Here is a 24,226-nt window from a genome sequence, read left to right as displayed (position 1 = left end):
TCTTCCTCACTATTTTTTTGTAATGTGATTATTTCTTCCATTCTAGTTTTCTCTTCTCCCCTCACTATTTTTTTAAATGTGATTATTTCTTTTATTCCAGTTTTCTCTTCTCCCCTCACTATTTTTTAAATGTGATTATTTCTTCTATTCCAGTTTTCTCTTCTCCCCTCACTATTTTTTAAATGTGATTATTCCTTCTATTCCAGTTTTCTCTTCTCCCCTCACCATTTTTTAAATGTGATTATTTTATCCATTCCAGTTTTCTCTTCTCCCCTCACTATTTTTTTTAATGTGATTATTTCTTTCATTCCAGTTTTCTCTTCTCCCTCACTATTTTTTAAATGTGATTATTCCTTCTATTCCAGTTTTCTCTTCTCCCTCACTATTTTTTAAATGTGATTATTTCTTCTATTCCAGTTTTCTCTTCTCCCCTCACCATTTTTTAAATGTGATTATTTCTTCTATTCCAGTTTTCTCTTCTCCCCTCACTATTTTTTAAATGTGATTATTTCTTCTAGTCCAGTTCTCTTCTCCCCTCACCATTTTTTTTAATGTGATTATTTCTTCCATTCTAGTTTTCTCTTCTCCCTCACCATTTTTTTAAATGTGATTATTTCTTCTATTCCAGTTTTCTCTTCTCCCTCACTATTTTTTTGTAATGTGATTATTTCTTCTATTCCAGTTTTCTCTTCTCCCCTAACCATTTTTTAAATGTGATTATTTCTTCTATTCCAGTTTTCTCTTCTCCCCTCACTATTTTTTAAATGTGATTAGTTCTTCTATTCCAGTTTTCTCTTCTCCCCTCACTATTTTTTTTAAATGTGATTATTTCTTCTATTCCAGTTTTCTCTTCTCCCCTCACTATATTTTTTAAATGTGATTATTTCTTCTATTCCAGTTTTCTCTTCTCCCTCACCATTTTTTTAAATGTGATTATTTCTTCTATTCCAGTGTTCTCTTCTCCCCTCACTATTTTTTTTAAATGTGATTATTTCTTCTATTCCAGTTTTCTCTTCTCCCTCACCTTTTTTTTAAATGTGATTATTTCTTCTATTCCAGTTTTCTCTTCTCCCCTCACTATTTTTTTAAATGTCATTATTTCTTTTATTCCAGTTTTCTCTTCTCCCCTCACTATTTTTTAAATGTGATTATTCCTTCTATTCCAGTTTTCTCTTCTCCCTTCACCATTTTTTGAATGTGATTTTTTTTTCCATTCCAGTTTTCTCTTCTCCCCTCACTATTTTTTTTAATGTGATTATTTCTTTCATTCCAGTTTTCTCTTCTCCCTTCACCATTTTTTAAATGTGATTTTTTTTTCCATTCCAGTTTTCTCTTCTCCCCTCACTATTTTTTTTAATGTGATTATTTCTTCTATTCCAGTTTTCTCTTCTCCCCTCACTATGTTTTTAAATGTGATTATTTCTTCTATTCCAGTTTTCTCTTCTCCCCTTACTATTTTTTAAATGTGATTATTTCTTCTATTCCAGTTTTCTCTTGTCCCCTCACTATTGTTTTAAATGTGATTATTTCTTCCATTCCAGTTTTCTCTTCTCCCCTCACTATTTTACTACCCACTCTTTTCACTCTCATTTGGGCCATACTGATTCAGGTTGTGGTGTTCAAAAATACTTTTAATGCTTTAATTTTCTTTTAGTTAATTCATTATATTATAATTATATATCAAACTTTGTTGAATATTTTGTCATTGAATATCAATAAAATGTCACTGAGATTTTATGAATCTATCTAATATTATTAATAGATTTATTTTATCAAAATTTTTTAATGTTGCAAAATAAAATTTTCCAATCTTATTTTTCAAACTATTCTTTTTTTTTTCTTTTCAGATGAACTGATAGCATCAGTGCAGCAAACAGAAGAACTTTTGAAGAAAACAAAAATGTTTACTGATGCAAATGCAAACTCCTTATCATTATACAGTTCAGGTTTAAAAGAACTCACAGATACGGCTTCTAAAGAAAATGATGAAATTGAAAAGTAAGATTAATTTAATGATTTTAGATTAATTTAATGATAAATAATTGTGTAGATACGTTTTTGTATGAAAATCATTATTTTATAACATTTAAAACCGGTGTACTTACAATTTTAATGTTATACAATAATGTAAAGGGAAATCCTCTGTCCATTCAGCTAAAAGTAAAACATTACACAAGTTACATCCATATATCTGACATATTCTTATTCAGGTTTGTCTTGGACAAATATGTAATGAAAAAAAGAATAGCCATTTTTGGAGGGTTAACTGGCACAGCACTTGCTAGAAAGGGTTGACATAAAAAAATTTTAATGTTATCATGTAATAATTTTAAGAGAAATTTCTCAATCATTTCTGAAAAATTTTAAAAATCTCCCGAGTGTTATTTAATATTGTTTCTCATGGTTCTCTTCAGACTAGTATCCTCATTAATATCATTTTTGTTCAGATTATTATGGAAGGAGGGTGCTAGACAACTTAGCATTTCCCAGGTTTAATGTGTTTTGTTAGTGTTGTATATTAAACAAGAATTCTGCGTTGTTTGGAAAGCTGAATACTAACAATAAAGGAATACATTTGTTAAGTGGTATATACTTCATTTGAAAATATGATTAATAACTTAATAAAGCAGGTGTGTGCAAGAATGCTAGTTTTTTTTTTTTTGTTAGTTTTTATTTAGCATACATGAGGAACTTGACATTACTCAGGAATAAATATGAACAGGTATTTGTTAAATTAGAAAGTTGAGCTGGGAGGGAGATGGGCAAATACTTAGCGTTGCCTGGAAATACATTAAAACAACCATAGGTTTCATAATATTATTGAGGGAGGAAAGAAAGGGAGACAGGAAATTTGGTGTTACCCTGGAATAAATATAAACTTGTACTTTTCATGACAGTGTTGATCTGAAAGAGAGAAGACAAGTAATTCGGTATTTCCCAGGAATACATTTAACAATATAATGAGACGTATATATTTTTTATGTAGATTTCATTATATTATTGAGAGGAACGAGATAAAAGCAGCATAGTTTGATAATATATGTAAAATAAACAAGTATGCTTCATTATAGTGTTGTGGAATAAAAGGAAAATAAACTGTGTTGCTCAGGTGCAATAACTTTAAAACTTGAAGGGCGTTGAATTTCTTAGATTTTTATTCTATTACATTAGAACAAAAGACAAATGGACAGGATGGAGGGAGATGTTTTAAAAGACAACTGTTGATCACATCTTGACCACTTTTTTATTATTTATGGTTCCAAGCAAAATTGGATAGTCTTACTAGTGTTATATGAAGGAAAATCATAATTGTGTGTGTTTTTTTCAACAAAAAATCAAAAACTATGAGATACACTAACAGACTTTACATCAGCATATATTGTATGACTCTGATTATGGAAAAAAAATTTAATATTCATTCTCTTGAAGCCAACAGGGATCAAATTAGTAAATGGAGGGAAGTGGGTTCAGAAAAAGATTATGGTGCTTGTTGGTCAACATACATATATGAAATATGGCAGTCCCAAATAAATTACCAGGAAAACACTTTGATGTACTTATATATTAGGTTGGTGCAAAAATAATGTCATCTTTGACGTTCAAGATCATAACTCCTTCCATAAACTTTATTAATCAAAACAAAAACCATTAGAATCTACACATTTTTGCCAATGAGAAACAAGTTTATTTATCCTATTAGCATAGAAATGTAGAGTTCTGGAAGCGATGAAGTCATTGAAGGCTTATTCGGCATCATCTCGGCTTTTGAAGGATTTTTTGCACAGGAAGTTGTCGAGGCTTGAAAAAGTGATAATCGGTGGGCAAGAGATCCGGTGAATATTGCGTATAGAGCAGAATCTCATAGCCCAATTTGTTCAGCTCGTGCAGGGTCAGTTGAGCAGCATGTGGGCGAGTGTTTTCATGGAGGAGAATTGGTCGCTTCATATCAACCAATCTCGGGCACATACGTTGGAGCTTCTGGTGCATTTTTTGAATTTGTCGCCAGTATTTCTCCGCTGTAATCATTTCACCCCGATTCAAGAAGCTGTGATGGATGAGGCTGGCTGCAGACCACCAAACAGTCACCATAACCTTTTTGGCTTTATGAAGTGTTGTAGAGCTTCTCTGACATCGAACCACTGTGCCAAACGTCGCCGGTTGTCATAGAGGATCCACTCCTCATCACACATCACAATCCACTTGAGAAATGGGTCGTTTTTGTTGCACAGAAGGAGCGTAGAAGACACCTTGAAACAACAATTTCTTTGATTATCGTTCAATTTATGCAGCACCCATTTATCCAACTTTTTTTGACTTGCCTATTTACTTTAAATGGCGAACGATTGTTGAGTGATTGACTAAGAGTTCAACAGCAACTTCTTATGTGGTTTTGCAAAGATCGACTTCAATTAAGGCTTTCAAATGTTCGTTATCAATTGCAGTCGGCCGGCTGCAACCATTTTCATCTTCAAGGCTCTCATCACCACTGCGGAATTTCTTGAACCACCATTGTGCCACACGTTTGTTCTCAGCAGATTTTCGGCCTAGTTTGAACTAGAACAAGAAAATCGTGTGGATTTGATTTTGTTCATGCTGTCAAAAAAATCTGGGGAAAAAAAATGAAGAGATTGAGAACGGTAACGAATAACACAATTCGATACAGCGAAAAACGTGCTCCAAAATGATATATAACATGGCTATATCAATGAATTCAGAAATCATATATAAAAGTAACATGTGAAAAAACAGTATTGTTTTTGTGCCAAGCTAATATCAGGCAAAAGTAGTGTCTACACCAAAAATTATGGAAAATTATTGAGTAGAATTTTGATTAATAGAAATCATTTTTGGTCCCCAGATAAAGGACCCAGTTCGTTTGTTTGCACTTTTCTCAATAACTACGCCTTGGATTTTTTGAAAATTTTGCGCAAACATTAGTTATGATGAAAGTAAAATTTTCACTTATAGAGGAGAACCCAGCATGATCGGCTTGTTTTTGTTTATTTCTGATTCTTCTTTAGCATGAATACATTTAATGAGTTATCTTCCTATTTGCTCTTTTAAAGATATTTGTGCCAATGGAGATTCAGAAAAATACAATAAAACTGATTTATATTCATTCAATTTCTAGTTGATTTTCTGTAATTGTTTCGTGTATAGATATACTAACCTGATAGGTTAGTATATCAGAGTTCTGTTAATTTATTTTGAACTGTCATATTTCATCTGTGTATATAAACCTATAAGCATCAAAATTCCCCCTTTTTTTTTAGTTTTATTTGATTAAGAGTTTAACAAAGAAGTAAATCTGTTTTATTTTTATGCCATAAATGGTTGTCTTGGTGATAGTATGAGCACTGGTTTACAAGTACCCTGTTCTCAATGAGAAATCAACTCTAAAACTTCTTTCTCATCAAATCTATCTTGAAGTCTATATATTAAATCCATTGCTCTTTCTACTTCATGTAAAATTGGTTCTCGCTATCACTCTAAACATCTTCTCACACATCTATCTTTATAAATCCACTATCAGACTATGTATGAAGAACTGTTGTCATATTTGGGCTGGTGAATCTCTACCCCATTTAAGGGTTCTTGATAAAGTGCAGTAACATATTTGTAACTTGATTGACCCAATTCTTATTCTCTGCAACCTCTCTCTCACAGACGTGATGTTGCTAATCTCAGACTTTTTTATAAATATAGATTAAGGCATACGTGTTCATAATTATATGATCTGTTCTCTGCTTTCTTTGTTCCAGCTTGTTTGATCCATTAGTCTAGTAGTCTCCATCAATCCAGTGGCTCTTCTGATGCTGCATTGTAACACAGTTTTCTATTCCAGTAGTTTTTTTCAATAAACCCATGGATTAAGGTAAAAAAAATACATAAGATTTTTGTATGCCTTGTCCAATAATAAATTTGTAAATTTTTTTATTTATTGAATTCCAAATTTTTATTTATACTATTGCTCTATCTCGTATATTGAGCTTCTTTATCTGATTGGAATTGTCTTATAAATATTGATACTAACAAGTAGCTCCGTTGCAGTCAGATGGCTGCATATTGTGAAAGAAAAGCGAGTAAGTACAGTGTATTTACGCAATTTTTATTTACATAAAAGAAACAACAACAGTGGAAACAACAACAGCAAGGAAGTGTTCAACACGAAAGTATTTCTACTGTCTCATCGCTCATCAGGACTGAGATTTCTTTCAGTCCTAGGTTGTATCTCCTTCAGTGCTCTCCAGTGGGGCGTTTTCATTCATCCAGCACCAGATTTAATTGTTCTGGATTCTCTTGGTGGAGGATCTGACAGACCATCTTAAAGTCATGGCCATAAGGGTTCCAGTCTCTCAGATGCTGCTGAAGAATATCAATGAGGTTCTGGAGAATCTGCTTTTCATGGACAGTAGTTGATGCTGGTAGGGTTACAGTAGCTAGCCTGACTTCATTCTCTTTTTGAGCATGATCAGGGTCCATGACATAAAGCTTGTCCTGCATCTGGCTGCAGTCCCCCCATCAGTATGGATACCTTTTCTTGTATGGCGACTGTTGGTTGCCATCCATGGTGTCCAGGTGGTCCTTTTGGGTGATCGACTTTGAGACTGGCCATTGCTTGGGAATTGTTTATCTGCCTACTGTACTTGGCGAAGCATGCAGAGTGGGGATGCTTTCCTTCCCAAAACTGTTTCAATGGATCAGGATGATCAGGGAATGTGGGTGGGGCAACCTTTCCGTTCTTACAACACATGCCTCTTGCTTCATTTTTCCATTTAATCGCTTGACAACATGGGCATACTGTGGCCATTGGTGAGGCTGCGCCGTCTTCAGTGATGAGAGATCCAACACTGAAGTAGGAAACCAATTGGTCTCCAGAGAGGATTTTTTCAGCAGCATGTGCTTTATTGTAAGCAAGGCCTAGTGGTTTTATCTGATGCTCTCGCCAATCAGCTGTCTGTCTTCTGTCCTGATCACGCCATAAACTCCTGGTGTGTAGTGACTCCCCTAGCCTCGCATTAACAGTAGTTTCCTGATTCTCTTGCAGTCTTTCATCCCTGGTGTGTGGTGCCTCCTGTCACCTCGCATCAGCTGTAGCCTGCCGATTTTTCTCAAGCCTTCTTTTTTTGACTCTGGAGACATTTGTCGTCTTCTCTCTTGAGATTTCACAGCTTGATTTGTTTTCTGACCCAACAAACTTTTCTGTCTTTTAGGCATAGTGATCGCTGGAACAATAATACTATAGAATAAAATGATGTTGGTGAAATTGAATATTAGACATGGACAGATAGACAGACATAGATAGATACATAAGACATTATAGGCATATAGATATATAGATACACAGAAAGGTATATAGACATAGACACAGATATATAGATATATAGCCTAGATACATATAGGTATATAGATACACAGAAAGTTATATAGATACACATAAATACATAGGACATTATAAGCTTATAGATATATAGACCACAGAAAGGTACATAGACACAGATCTATAGAAATATAGGCCTACTATATAGATACACAGAAAGTTCTGTCAGACACATATAGACACAGATATATAGATACAAGAATTGAGAACGCACGAAAAATGTGACTTTTTTGCATTTTTGCATGCATTTCCATACACCAAACATGGATATAAATATAACTAAAACATCCGCTGGGTTATAAGCTTTATTTCAGTACCTAACTTGCCTGAGTGAGTTGCCTGTAGGCTGAGATAAACCACGTCACATACACACTGTAGGAAAATTTATATATAGATATTTATATGGACTTTAATTTTATAGTATTATATAAGCTGTAATCTGAAGGGTTTTAAAATTTCAGTTAATAGTTATTTATATATACACAAACATGACAGAAAAGAATAAATACTAAGATAAATATTTTTCCTAAGATTGATATATGCTTAATTATATTTACAGGTAAGAATAGTGCTGAAATAACTTAGAGTATCTCATTAAAATTGCATCTAACAACATTAAAGCACACCACCAACCAAAGGAGCATCAGACTTATTAGAATTTTTGCAAGGAGGAATCATGGGTCAACATGAAGGTCATCTTAAAAAAATAGCAGGAAATTTTTCAATACTCGTTTCTACTGTTAATAACGTGATCATACAATTCACAAGAGAGGACAAAGAGTGCACAAAAACCTCATCCAGATCACCTTAGGCCCTCAGAAAGAACCTTGCATCTAGTGAAAAAAAATGTTGAAAAGGATCCTCAGTGCAAAGCCTCTGAGATTGCAACACAAGTTGGTGTCAGGTATCTTTAAAAGCTAGGTTACGAGGGTAGAGCTGTGAGAAAGAAACTTCTTCTTCGTTCTACTAATATCAAGTGCAGAAAAGATTGGGCTTGTGAGATGGTGGAGAGACCTATGACCTTTTGAACCAATGTCATTTTCTCTGAGTCACGATTTGCATTATTTCCCGACAGTGGAAGAGTATTTGTATGGAGACAAGAGTTTATGCAAGAGTTTAATTTAAAAAGTCTGCAGCCAACACTGAAACATGACAGTTTCTCGGTTATGTGCAATTTGAAGTGATGGTCATTCAAACCTGGTAGAGTGTGAAGGAAACGTCAATTCTGCTAAATATGAAGGACTCCTACCAATATTCTCAAGTAATAAAATGAATCAAGTTAACTCCTTATCTATTGAGCGCAGAAGTCTATTGATCAGGGTGAGAGTTAACTACCGGTCATAAGTTTATATATAAATATACTACGTATAAATCTGATTAGCTCACTAGCAAAATCAGTGACACAATATTGGTTGAACCAAAATGGGATTAATGAACTTCCATGGCCAAGTCAGTCCCCGGATATGAACCCAATTGAAAACCTTTGGGGTATTTTAAACCAGAACCTTCAGAAAAAGAAAAGGGAGCCATCTTCTAAACATTATTGCGTGGCAAGAAATTCCTCAAGATGATATTCGTTAACTGTTCAATGCCATACCTAGAAAGGTCCTAGCATTAAAAACAACAAAGGAAATGTCAACCAAGTATTAGTTTTGAAATTGGACCATATATTTTTGATTTTGTTCTATAAACATGTTTATTGAAATAAACAGTTTCTCTGGGTATGGCACAATCACATGGACAACGATTCCTGCTGGATCATTGAAGTTAAGCAACATTGAACTTGGTCAGTACTAAATGGGTGAACATTTGGGACTTCCAGATGTTGTATATGCTCTCTGCTTATCTCTGCATTGTTTCCAATTGTCCTGGACTTCTCTTTGCCACTGGACTCAAACAGTATCGATTCAGGAAAGGTGTGGTTGAGATTGTACAACCCTTGCCTCACAATTACACGCCAGCTACCCCTACAGCCATAAAATGGGTGCCTATTCTTTTCTGTCATGTCTGTGTATGTATATGTAAAGTATTGAAAATATATATGGCAATTAAGCTACACACAATTTTCCATGTTTCATCCTCATGAGGATTCGTCAGGCATGGAATTGATGTTGCTTTGTGTTTTTATATATCCCTGTGGTGCTGATTTTGCTAGTTAGCTAATCAGATTTACACATATTATATTTATATATAAACTTATGACCGGTAGTTAACTCTCACCCTGATCAATAGACTTCTGCGTTCGTCTTCTTCCAATTGCCTTTATACACTTTTGTAAAGCATTCTTCATAGTTTTGCCTCGGGAGGGCATAGAGATCCATATCAATAATATTTGTTGTAAAGCGTCTTCATTTTATTCATTATTTTCAATCCTCTTATAATATTTTTCATCATTCCACTGACAATCTACCAATCTCATTAACCGTTATTAACGTAGAGTGGGGTGTGATCTTGATGCAATATGACTTATTAGTAAATAAAAGCAGAATGAACTACAATATAAAAAATTATTACATATTTAAATTTCTGATTAAGGCATATATATACATTTATTTTACACTTCCTCAGATAAAATAATTTGCTTTAAACAAAGTTTCTCTTTTCTCCACCAATGTTCAAATTAACATTTTACCTCGTTCAAAAGCAAAGACCTTCATTGAATAAACACTTTGTTTGAATAAGTTCTTAGAATTAGTTTTTTCTCCCACATCAAAGCATGTGTCCAATCTGTTGCTAAGATGTTGTTGAAAAATGGTTGCATCACTTTACAGTGTAGAAATTACTCCTGATATTATCTACCTAAATATCAGATACTAGGAAGATACTGCACAAAGAACTCTTGCCTTGACGGAGCACAAAATCAACTTTGGAATCAAATATGGGGAGGATGTCATTTTGTCTCTTCCTTACAACCCTTAAATTACTTATGTTGCTAGTCTTTTTTACTCTATTCTTATTTCTATAGAAGGTGCTTGACTGAGCTCTAATCTTTGGTTCCTTTTTGTAAGACATTCACAGCAAGCGTTTTTCTACCACAATAGAAAAATAACTTTCCTTTCTAGGTGGGTTTCCCACATATGAAACACATTACTGCAGGATTGCTTCATTACTGATTATAACTTGGTTATCTTCAAATCCAATATCAACACATTCTTGTCATCAACCACTTCAAAAGTAATGAAATACTGTTTATACCATTGATCATTTGTAGTATTTCTATAATGTTCCTCCTATTTTCAATCTCAGTGATCTTTATTCTCGAGTGACTCTTGGCCTTGATAAGTGCTGACTAAATAGTAAAAATAAAAACATGATTCTGAAATGTTTTGATGAGAACTTTGATATTTTAGTTTTTTTTATTCCACATCGAAACATGTATCCAGTCTGTTGCTACAGCCATAAAATCTAACCTTAGAACCAATTCCTGGGTGATCCCAGATTGTCGTTGAGTGTCAGTTGAAAATGTGTTAATCAAGAGAGAAGAGGAAAGTAAGATGACAGCTGGGAATGAAGCCTGTGGATGGGGGTGTGGATATTTATTATCTTTTACTGATATTCAGTTTCGGAATGGAATTCGGCTGTGACAGAGGTCAGGGGGCTAACGTCCGGGGAATTAGATTTCAATTGTTCCTTTTGTTTCTTTCTCTTTTGCGCTGGGTCGTTTGAGATTGGCTAGAAAGATTGTTGTTCAGTGATGGGAGTGAGGGGTGTTGCTGAAGTTCTGGGTGTACTGAAAATACTTGGATCCTCCTTTTTGGTGAAGGAATGTGACTGGACCTAACGAAGGGTGAAAGACCAAGAGACCTGATAGCCATTTGGAACCTGTAATAAGGAAGCAGAGTTAAAGCTAACTGATTCGCAATATAACGAAAAATGAAGATATCTTAGATGACACACAAGCACACGTCATCTCCCCCCCCCCTGCACCCTGGTTGAGACCTACCACTGTTTTTTTGTAAGTTGATTTTTTTTCTTAAGTATACATTAACGATAAACAAAGAACTTTGTTAGTGAACAGCTGCTAGCCCTTATAAATTGTATAAAGTAACCAACACCTATGAACATTCTAACTTGTAATCTTTAGCGCAATAATTATTTCATGTTATGAAAAAAAAGACTGATCCTTGACTTCTTTTGTCTTTGTTTGTCAAACGACTGTTGCATAGAAGTGCAGTCCATTTCAGATCGGCCCTGTTAATGCAGTTTGAAAGCTGGACCAAGATTTTGAAGCAGGTAAACGAACCATAGCGGCAGAAGCAGTCCTACCACTGGACGGAGGTAAAGATGATGCCACGGGGATTGGAGCCAGGTGCACGTTTTTCCAAGCCTGTGCACTTGCTCTGACCCGTAGGGATTACATATACACTTATATCAGCAATTCTTAAATGTATTCAAAGTGTTCCATGACTACATCGTGCCTCTTCTAACATGTGGTAACAAAATGTGCAATTAATAAAATACAAAGATGTGCACAATGGATTGCATGTTGCTCGGCATCAATTTACGTAATAGAAAAAGAAACATCTGAATCAGACAACAAACTGGAGTAAATGACATTATCACCATCATACAAAGGGCAAAACATAGATGGACAGGTCATCTTTTGAGATATACAAACAGCAGTTGGATATATAAAGTGATAGATCAGACCTTGATACAATGGAAAACATCTAGAAGGCGGCTAAAATCTGGTGGAGAGATTATCTCAACAACCAAGGAGGTTCGACTTGGCTACCTTTTTGGAACAAAACAAACTAGAATAAAACCAGGGATGGAGTTCCTCCTCAAGAGTAATAAAATATTGATTATGAATAAAATAATGATTATGCTGATATTCAAATGGAAAAATAATATTTAAACCTACTTGAATATTTTGAAATATACATTTTGTCATATTTAAATTAATTTTCTTTTTATTTTATAGGTTGGATGAAATTCTTGCTGCTACAGAATCTTTAACTGTTCATCAGGCGTCATTGAATATACAAGAGATTCAAGATTTGACCACAATTGCTTCCTTCAAGTTGAATATTTAATTGCTTCTAATTTTGTATATAATATTTATGAACAACATTAATCCCTCTCTTGGTAATATATATATATATATATATATATATATATATATATATATATATATATATATATATATAGTAAGTTATAAAAATATATATGGCAATTAAGCTACACAGAATATTTCGCATTTAATTCACGCTAGGATTCATCAGGCTTATACATATATATATATTACTAAATGACCCTCTTCTAAATTACTCATTGCATATAATAGTCTACTGATGACTTGATAACTTTCTATATTTATTTAAGAAAATTATTTGTGCATCTTAAACAGCATGTTTGTTACCATGAAAAATTATAGCTTTGATTTTTAACAACCGTTTTTTTTTTTTTGTTTTTTTTTTAATATTAAAATCCTGTTTAAATATTTAAGAACATCTAGTCGATTGTGTGTGTGTGTGTGTGTGTGTTTTTTTTTTATTGCCAAAATTCCTCTCTACTTTTTTTATAAGTAGGTGGGAGTAATGTACCCAGGTATTGAATTCTCCTTTGGAGGGGAAGATAATTTAGTATCTGTTCTGTCATCATGAAACCATCTTCTCAGGGGGGTTCTTCTTTCTTGGTGTTTGTGTGTGTGTATGGAGAGTATAGTGAAGTGTCTGTTCTGTTGCCATGATACTATATTCACAGGCAGTACTTTCTCCTTTTATGAGGTAATCTTCCCAGGTATTACAGCCTCTTTTTTAGGAAAGAGTAAAGTCTGTTTGTTTCTCATGATTCTTCTATGATTTGTTTGTAAGTGTTTAGTATACTGTTTTGTTGTTATATCATCCACCTCCTTCTTTGAAGGTCAGTGTTGTATATGTTCGTTCACCATTATACCTTTCCAGGCTTGCAAAATTATGCAACTAGAGGGAGCATATATAAATATTGGAAGCAACTCTAATTTATTTCTGGAGATGCATATGAGTGTCTGAAACTATAGATTTATACAAGTGTATATATGTCTGTGACTGTATACATATGTTTGAATATTGAGGAGTGTGTGTATATGTGCAAGTTTATAGTTATCCATGTATAAGCATATATGGGCACATGGTTATAGGTATGTGTATATATATATATATGTATGTGTTATTACATTTGAATGTATATATGTGTGTATTTACGTAACCTTGTATGTACGTCTCAGTTATAAATATATGTTTACGGCTGAATTGATGTGAATAGGATGAAGTGAAGACACACTGACAATGGGCATAGAGGTCTGTGGTAAGTGTGGTATAAAGACAAAAAGGTCATAAAGAAACTTAACTATGTCTCTTTATTCATAATTCCCTTCATTTTATAATTTGATAAAAAAAATTGTATAAAAAGAATGAATATATGAATAATAGATTTACTTCAGGAAGATGAGGCCTGATGATGCTATTTCTCTGAAAAGACTCTTTGCAGAATCATGTATGCACATATGTAGCCAATAAGTTTTGTATAAATAAATATACTATAATTATGCTCTGGTTTTTCATTGAACACTATTTGATTATCGTCATCATCAGCAGCAGCAGTAGTCCATTGTATTTCGACAATAACACAGTGAAATATACTTAACACTCGTGGCATAAATGTGAGGTCAACCCAATTGCTCTCTGAAAAGTCCAACTACAACTGACACACATGTAGGCCGCCTCAGCAGGTGGAGGTACTGCCACAATCTCTTGTCCGTTCACAACTATACCAAGACATATGATCTTTTTCTCCAGTTATCATACTCATTGACACTCATAAAATGTCTCTTGAACATGCCTTTGTAGTGGAGTCGTGGTGCTCTAGCTTTCTTTGAGCTTTCAGCTCTCCATAGAAAATAGTTTTTGGTGGTCTGCTGTCCACCTTAACTGACACATTATGATTATTTCTTCAAAACTAGGCATTTTCAAGTCTTTTTATGTGGTGTCTGCAAAGGGTCCATGTTTCCGAGCTATACAGAAGTGTTGCAATTATAATCACTTTGTAAACTTTTATCTTGCTTTTCAAATGGATTCCCACAGACGGCTCTTCAGTTTCTAAAATGCTGAAGCTGCAGAGTGAATTCTTTTTGATATTTCTGCATCTATTTTTCCATTATCGGAGATGGTACTGCCTAACTAAATGAACTTGTCTACTTCGATTAGGTGGATGCCATTTAGGAAAATTTTTTGCGAATTTAATTTTGTTATGGGTTTCTTGGATTAGACTTTCTATTTTCTTGATGTTGATTGTTAGTCTGAAGCATTTTGATGCTTTAGCAAAGGCTGTCAGTAGATTTTGTATTGCCTGAAGATTATGAGTTATGAGTGCCGAATCGTCCACAAAGAGAAGCTCTTGTATTGTTTCTGTGTCTTATTTGTTTTCAGGCTCCTGAGGTTGAAAAGGTCTTTGTCACTTCTGGTTTGAATGTAAAATTTACCAAGTTCTCCTAGCATGCTTGCCAGAACTGCAGCGAAGAAAAATGGTGATGTTCAGAACATCAATTACTACAACAGATGTTGGCAGTCATGCCATTGTGGAAGGTGTGTAGCACTCTGATAAAAGTTGATGGGCAACCATGAACTGTGTCAAAAGCCTTGCTGAAGTCTACAAAAGTAATTATAAGAGATTAATGTTCAGCAGATTTTTCTTGTAGTTGCTGTAGTGTCAATATCATATTTTGAGTAGATATGTTTGCTTTTAATCCACACTGGCTCTCAGGAAGAATGTCTTCACCCAGGAACTGTAGTCGAAATTGTAGAATTTTTGCCAATATCTTTCCCGCTACTAATAGAAGTGAAATTCCTCTATAATTTCAACATTCTGTACAGTCTCCTTTTCTTTTATATATCATCACAATGGTGGCATCCTTAAAATTCTGGAGGACTTCTGCTGTTGCAGAATAGTTGCAATAATTTATTTCTTAACGTTAGTCTGCCGTGTTTCCAGATTCCAAAGATATGCCATCTGGTCCCACAGCTTTTCTGCATTTTATTTTTCTTATGGCTCGTGTCCAGTTCTTCTGCAATTTCCAGTTTATCAAACCTGCTGGTACACCTTCACTCCATCACCACTGGTCTTTCCAACTCCCTTCCTAACTTAATCAATTATAGAAGCAGGCAGCGTACACAGTACTGCCAGCACCTTCTTCATTAGAAACAAAAGTACAGAGGCAAGGATGAACCAAGACAATCTGCACACATGTAGCCAATCACACCAATGGCTGGAGTGGACCTGGATCAGATTCCACAACACTCTTTGTCAACCGTCTGCTGACTAGCCATTGGGATTTGCATCCTTTTCTGTCATAGTACAGGGTGGATTGATAAAATTGTGACCTTAGAAAAGACATGATTCCATTTCTGTTTGATGAAAGCAAGTTTGCTTTTTTGTTGCAGACTATCTACTAGTTGGCCAGTTGTGTACAAATCCCAAGAACAATAGAAGCCTGCTATCATGTCTGAAAGTGATACAATGTTCGACAAGTGAAATCTGAGATGCGCCACTGTACAAATGCTCTCTACCGATCCAAGTTCTGGCAACAGGACCATTGCCAGCACTCTCAAAATACAAATCTGGATGGTTCAATGCTTGAGGGCACAACTCAACGCATCGGACAACCCTTTGGAGGTGGTAGAGTGGAAGCCCAAAGCCGAGGACACTGCCAGGAAGATATGGACCAGGGGGTTCATTGAAAAGGTTCAGGCAATCATTGTTGAAACTCCTTAGCAGCTTATTTGGTAAATTGCCAGAGACGTAGGCGTCTCACATACAACTGTGAATACATGTGTGAAGGAGAACTTGAAATGTAGGTCGTACTGGCACCAGAATACCAGATCTTGACTGAGTAAGAACCTCAGTCTTATGACATCCATCAGGTTGCTCAACAAACTGAAGCATCCTAAGAAGACAAACATGGTCTAGTTCTTTTCAAACAAATAAAACTTCTGCCAGGACCAGGTACACAACAGTCAGAACCATCGCTTGATTGCCATGAATAACAGGGATGCACAGAGTGATGAAAACAAAGTTTCCAGCCACGGTTATGGTCTTTGATGTGATTTCAAGTGAAGGCCACATTATGCTACCTCACATCTTCGATTCAGCTTAAAAGTCAACACCAAAATGTACCTGGATGTGCTGAAGAGTGTGGTGATCCCCGGCTGCAATCAGGTGGCCGCTGGCAGATCCTGGGTGTGGTAGCAGAACTCGGCGCCGGTCCACAAGTCCAACGATCCAGGCTTGGGTTCAGAAAGAGTACTACGATTTTGTACCCTTCTCTCACTGCCTCCCTCTTCCCCACCCCAACCTGAACCCACAGGACTATTTCGTTTGGTCATACGTTAAGAACATCATCAACATGACTTTCCACAACAGCAAAGCCAGCCTGATCGTCGAGTATTCGCCAAGCTCCTGCCAGCGCTTGTGGAAAAGGCATGTTCCCAGTTCCGGACACGTATCGAGGCGGTGATTGAGGCTAAAGGCGACTACATTGAACATGAGCTCTACTACATAATCAAGTTACTTGAATTGGTTTTTTCAACAAAAGTTTTAAAATAAAGTTGTTTTTTCTTTAGGACAACCATTTTATCGTTCCAACCTGTACACTGTTGGTCAGATTATGGTAGATACAAATAGTGGAATGCCAATTCACTATCCACATCAATTACCCAGAGGAGAGAGAGGTTTGTGGGTGCTGTAACTTGCTCAAGAGTGACCCAGCACAGCAACAATTAAGGGATAGTGACATTCTCCCCAGGACCTCACTGCCTGATGTAGTTTATGGTCATACCAGGACAAACTATTTGATAAACACAGGAGTTTCAGTGGATTTACACCTAGGAAACTACAACTATATAACCATTTTATATATATATATATAATAAAAGCTGGCATGAAGTTAATTTTTACTGTGATGCTAATTAATATATTGCCTGACAAATTTTAGCTCGTTTTCTTTTGAGGTATGTAAATTACTGAAACCTTTTTTGTACTGTCTCTATTTTTTTTTTTAATATTTGGATTAAACACTTTTAAAAAAAAATGCATTTCCATCATCTTTTTAGATTTCTAGTTTATTTTAAACTAGTGGGGGTACTCTGCATTATCTGGACCCAGATCTGATGAGGTGGTGGGGGGTAAATCAAAACAAAATGAAAAATAAAGAATAAGCGAACGTAATAACCTGTTTGAATATAACTTTTTTTTTAAATTTGTGGTGAAAAAAAACAGCGAACGTGATGCAAAATAAAGAATAAAAGCGAACAAAAAAAAAATGCCATGAATAACGATGTTTAAATGTTAAAACTTAAGAAAATCGGAAAAACAAAAATAAAAAAATCGAACATAAAAATGGCATAAATAACTCTGTTTAAATGTTAAAACAAGAAAATCGGAAAAACACAAATAAAAAAAACGAACGTAAAAATGGCATAAATAATGATTTCAATATTAAAATTTAAAAAATCGAAAAAAAAAATATTTGATATCTTGGCTCGAACGTGCAATCCTAAGATAATGATGCTGCCACTATAACGACTGGTCTATTATCGCGTGAGCGACGGTAAGTCGTTTTTTTAAATTTTTTTTTAAAACTAATTAATTAAATTAGAACTAATTAATTAAACTAATTCAAGAAAGAGTGATTTTTGCGCATGCATGTTTGGCTAACTTATCATGAAGGAACGGTTTTTTGCTGCCCCTCCCTGTAGAAAAGTGCCCAGTTGAGGGTGAAGGAATAAATGTTTTCAGCCAATTTTTTTTAATATTTGTCATCAGGGACGTTGAGTTTCAAAATGATACTGATCTCGTGAGAATCCATAGCCTCTGCTGAAAGTTTTAGGCCAACATACATGCATACATTTAAACAGGTGAGATTTATATTATAGATTAACTGTATGAACCTACGCAGTGTTTTTTGTGTTATAACTACATTTTTTTAATTTTAACATATTTATTTTTAAATAGTATTTTCAAAGTTAAATGATTAATTGAAACACATAAAACTATAACTAATTTTAAGGTAATGATTTAATCTAATATATAAAAGGCTATATATCATCTGTCGCTATATTTTCAAACTCTATCTCTTCCTAAACTAAAAGTAGCAGAGCAACACTAGGAACCTGAAATGATTGGATTTTTTATCAACCATTCTTTTATGGGTCTTTCATCGGTTAAAATAGTTTTTAAGGGGTCAAAATTGAAACATATTGTACATTCATCTTAGTTTATTTTTAATCAGTTCATGTGCGTGTCACGTTGGTACAGTGCTAACGTCACCAGCTTTGAATGCTGCTACAGTGTTTGCTTTTGCCTTAGATTCTAGCTGATGCCACCAAAATGCATTTTTTTTTTTAACTTTTAAAATCACGATTCTGTAATAATATATACAAAATCTGGACAAATTAAAATATATTTAAGCATATTTTATGACTGGACAAGCCCCACCCCCACCCACTGCTAGTTATTTATAAAATTATTTGATGTAAAAAGCTTCCAAAACTTTCAATCTTTTAATGCTCCCAAATTTAAAAATTTATTTTTTAAGCTTTTTTTTTTTGTATTTTAAATATTTTTGTTCTCTAAAACACCTAATTTATAATTTCTTTTAATTTCCTCTGTCTCCCTCTATATTTGCAAAAACAGTTTATTAGATTAAATATTAAAATTGATGAAATTGCAAATAAAAATTTGGTGTTGATGCAAATTAATATGCTTTTGTTAAAACAAGTATCAATCACACAAGAAAAGTAAAAATAATGAAATGAGTAGTGGAGATTTTGCAGTTACAATATTTAAATGAAAATTAAACGAAAGTTTTATATTGATTTATTAAAAAAAAAGATAATTTTAGTTAATCCGTTTATGAAGATCTTGCACATGTTACCATACAACAAAAGTTGTTAATTTGATGGTATTAAAACTTAATAGAAAGAATTTCTTTTATTTATACGACTCTGGACCTTGCTTACTTGCAGCTTGTTTTCTATGACCAGGTGATCCATCTTTTAAAAAAACGGGATGACAGGTAAATTTATAGATATAATCTCTGTGTATGGGTGTGGTTCAGAGGCTAAGGAATAAAGTTGGAGAGTTGTATGTTTTGGTTTCGATTCTAGCTGATGGCACCCAAGGCATACATATACTTGTTTAGTTTTAATCTCATTATTATGTATATTAGGTTCAATATGATAATAAATACGTAATCTGCATGAATTATATTTAAGCGTATCTTAAGACCAGGCAATGCTGAGTTGCCTGCTAGTTTTATTTAAATCTACATTAATGCACTTCAACCTCTGATAAAATAAAAGCTAGTTTTTTAATTAAAACTTTAAAAACATGACTTTTATTTTTTAAATGATGTGAAAAATGAATTTTCATAAAATTGATTGAACACAAACAATTTCTCAAATTATTTTTCGATAAAAAACATAGTTCTCGTTCAGATTAACACACAAGTAAAATATGGCAGTTAAAAGTAATAGAAAAACCTATGAATACGCGTATCAGTCTGTGTACACAAAATGGAAAAATATGAAGTACAATTTGCTAAAAAATAAAAAAACATGATAGAATCATTTTATATCCTATTCTATATTGAACCGATGCCTTTATGTCTTCAAATTGGTACAGCACTTTTATTATGAAGATATGGAATTTTGTTAACTGAACAGTAATTTGTATTATTAAAATTCTACCCAATATTTTTTGTAATATTTTGTGTTTGTAACACTTTTGATAATTGTTTATTCATAAGTTTTTCTGTAATGTTAACTGCTATATTTTATTATTGCATTAATCCAAATAAGAACCAGACATTCTTTTTGTTTAATTGTGAAACCTCTGCATAAAACCTTGTAATGCTGTTTATAAATCATTCAAGAAACATAAAACTGATCTAAAAATATAAAGTATATTTTCTTTTGCTTCTTATATCCAACATACTAGTATTCTAACAGATACAGCAAATATATATAACATACCATCTGTGCCGCATTAGATCAGAATTAGTTACATATATAATTAAATAATTAAAATTAAGAAAATGGCAAATCTCCTTTTGTGTAAGAAATACGTTCTTTAGCCTTCAACATTTAATTATATTTCGACTCCTTTCCTTTTTCTTTTTATAGTTGGCTTCAGTTAACTTTCTATTTTGTAAATAAAAATTTGATCAAATTTCTAGGGAGAAGAATTTAATTACTCAAACATAAAAAAATGTCGAAAGAGGAAGCCATTATTTAATAGATTTTAGAATGAGATTAGTTTTGTATATCTATAGAATAAAAAAGTGAACCCCTGTCCAACCTGCTTTAATAATCATGTATGCAAATTTTATTTTTAGAGGAAGCCGTAATCTTCATAATAACTGATAATAAAAATAAAATAATTTCTATCACTTTTAATAAACACAAAACATATTCTCTTGTTCTTATTATTTTTGTGACTAAAGTAGAAATTAATCTATAGACACAGAGAGAAAGAGCGGATTTTTTTATTTTTTTTGAAGTAAAACTTTATCTTGCATATCTTGCTTTGGAAAACTGATTATTATGTAAGATTTAACTTATTTGTCTTTTTATTGTAAGCTTTCAATTGATACAAATAATGTGTAGTCCAATAAATGCATATCTTTCAGTTCAGAAAACTCTTGCTGTAAAAGAAAAGATTTTTAAAAAACCACATGAACTACCATAAAAGATTATCATTCAAACACAGTAGTGTTTGAATATATCATTAAGTGTTTACTCATTTAGAACCGTTTTAAATGGTCTCCGCTCACTCATTTTGCGACCAAATTTCAAACAATTTTTACAGTTCATAGGTCACCTTTTTAGCTATATTTTGAAATAATAATGTTAAATTTTCGTTCATTAAAACAAAATTTATAATAAAATTACTGATGTTAAAAAGTTCTCAGAATATATAAGGAACATGAGAAACAGTTTCTTCTGATTGGCTGTTGGTTACCTTGACAACTTCTTCCACATTGATGTTTTATCTTTAGTTTTCAATGTTTTATTCCGTAAAAACACAGTATTTTAATATATGAGTATTTTAATTAATGAGTTTACAATTTCTACAATGTATGTATTATCTTATTCTTTTATTGTAATAAATATTAATTTTGAATATACAAATAATTTATAAATAAATATAAAGAAAAGACAATACTTTAGGATTTTTATTGTTAATTAATAACAATATAGAGAGATTTGAATGATATATATTTATACAATCATGAATGTAGACCTACATACACTAGTGTTTCATGCTTATGCAATCATCAGTGTAGGGTAACAATTTATGCCGGTAATATATATATATATATATATATATACACGATTTTTATTTGATTATATGTACGTTTATGCATCTGCATATATACATATGTATATTTATATAATAATTATTAATTTAGACCTACATACACTGGCGTTTCATGCTTACACAATCATAGTGTAAGGTAATAATTCGTACTGGTAAAATGTGTGTATGTATATAGACACTGCTGATCAAAAATTGAAGACCACTTAAAAATCTTTAAAAAGAAACCTTTTTTTAAGGATAGATTTTAATCTCTTCCGACATAAGGTTACTAATACTACAATCTAAAAGGTTATGGAAACAAAAAGGTACATTCCGAAAATTTTATTTAAAAATTTGCATTTTTATTATGATCAAAATTATAAGACCAAGGGTATAAATTGTTAGATTTATGGTAATTCTAATGTTTTTAGTTCAGTTAGAGATTAGCAATCACTGTGTAAAAGTGTTACCATGCCTAAAGCAAGAAAACTAACCGAAATTGAGCGCTCTCGAATTCTAGGATTCTATAAGCAAGGCTTGTCACAGTGAGCGATAGCAGCTAAGATAAATCGCAGTAAAACTGTTATTTGCAACTTTTTAAAGAACACTGAGAATTATGGAAAAGCAAAATCCTTTCGTAGCCCCCACCCCTCCAAAATAATTTCTTAATTGAGTAGGAGAATAAGACGGGTTGTTATGAATGACAGAGGACTTTCTTCTAGTCAAATTAAGATGGTTACAGATGCTGATTGCAGTCCAATGACCATCAGACGATACTTACAACAAAAAGGCATGGTAAATAAAAAGCATAAACAAATTCCTCGATTGCTTCCACGTCACAAAGTGGACCGCTTAAGATTTGGTCATGAATACTAAACCTGGAACGTTGAGAAGTGGAAGAAAGTCCTGTTTTCTGATGAGAAAAAAATCAATTTAGATGGTCTTAATGGCTTTCAGCGATATTGGCGTGACAAAAACATGCCCCTTGAAATTTTTTCCACACATCATAATGGTGGAGTGTCAGTAATGGTATGGCGTGCCTTTTCTTACAGAGGGACGGTGAAGCTCCAGGTGGTGTAGAGTCGTCAGACAGCAGCTGGTTATGTTAGCATGCTACAAAAAGCATCGTTGATGATGGAGGGTCATCGCTTGTGTGGGGATGGATGATTATTCCAGCAGGATAATGCTGCAAGACGGACCTAGAACTTTCTACAAGAAAACGGAGTCCATCTCTTAAGACATTCTGCATGATCACCAGACTTGAACCCACACACTTTAATGGAAACCCTTATTTCCAGCATGCCCCCAAAGAATTTTTGAAGTCATCAAAAGTAGTGGATGTAAAATTCATTAAGTTTGATGGTTGAATGTTTTCATAAACTTTTTGTACAATTTAATAGAATTTTTGTCTCTGGTCTTATAATTTTGATCATGTGTAAAAAGCTTAATTTAATAAAAATGTAAATTTAAAAAATAAATCTTTGGAATGTAGCTTTTTGTTTCCATAACCTTTTAGATTGTAGTATTGGTAACCTTAAGTTGAGAGAGTTTAAAATCTATCTGTAAAAAAAGTTGTTTTTTTTTTTAAAAAGATGTTTAAGTGGTCTTAAATTTTTGATCAGCAGTGTGTGTGTAATATATATATATATATAATTATAAAACTCAAATGACCTTGTAACGAGTGATGTAACCCACTTTCCGGTTTACGACATCCGGTTGTGCATGCGCGCATAAACATTAACCCATAAAAACATAAACAAATAAACACAAATCGCTACTTTTGCAGAATTTGACCTGCACACTAAAATATTAACGTTATTATTCAGAAATTATTATTTAATATGGGAAGAGTGAGGATGTTTTACAACTATTCTGTATTACAAGTATACTATCGCAATTTTCTTACAAATAAATCAACTTTGACCCGTTGACAACGTATTGTTTTACTGTGTACGTTTTCAGCGTCCCAATTGTTTTTTTATTTTATCTTTTTTTTTTTTTTGGCGTTTAAATTATCTAAATAATTGTTAATACATTCTGCATGTTTTTTTACATCGTTCATTTCCGTATTATGATTAAGTTATTCTAACGCAATTTTCTTACAAATAAATCTACATTAACCTTTGACAACCATAAGAGCATTTTACAATGTATTGTTTTACTGTGTACGTTTTCAGCATCCCAATTGTTTTTTTTTTTGCGTTTAAATTAAACGATATATTAAAATTTGAATAGTGCAGATTTACCTATAAGTATGGCAAACCACTTATAATTCAATGGCTGTAAGTTTTGTTTTTTTTCAAAAATAAACAATTATAAACAGAACGACTCATAGAAATATATCTATATTCTTTTTTCATTTTTAATATACTTTCATAGAAATGTTTCTGTTATGTCAAAAAAAACTATTTTCTTTACATCACAAGTGTCATGCTCATACATTAATTCCATAACTTACATAACATACTGACCCAACGGGTCACGGGTAGTCTAGTGTATATATATATG

The 24,226-nt window shown here is 33.2% G+C and overlaps 1 protein-coding gene across 6 annotated transcripts in view; it reads left to right on the top strand.

Annotated features, from left to right (window-relative positions):
• The window catches only part of LOC145246022 (uncharacterized), a 231,371-nt gene extending 218,846 nt beyond the window's left edge, over nt 1–12,525 (top strand). For all 6 annotated transcript variants that reach the window (XM_080107843.1, XM_080107844.1, XM_080107841.1 and 3 more), the window contains 2 exons: nt 1,848–1,998; nt 12,306–12,525. In XM_080107843.1, the coding sequence (XP_079963969.1) occupies nt 1,848–1,998; nt 12,306–12,417 (263 nt within the window). In that variant the 3' untranslated portion in view covers nt 12,418–12,525. The remainder of the gene's footprint in view (nt 1–1,847; nt 1,999–12,305) is intronic.
• Nucleotides 12,526–24,226: the final 11,701 nt, after the last annotated feature.

Source organism: Euprymna scolopes, chromosome 23 (assembly GCF_053919585.1).
Source record: "Euprymna scolopes isolate OS-2025 chromosome 23, ASM5391958v1, whole genome shotgun sequence".
Lineage (NCBI taxonomy): Eukaryota > Metazoa > Mollusca > Cephalopoda > Sepiida > Sepiolidae > Euprymna > Euprymna scolopes.
The sequence above is the reverse complement of the archived record's forward strand: the minus strand, read 5'-3'. Positions and strand labels throughout refer to the sequence as shown.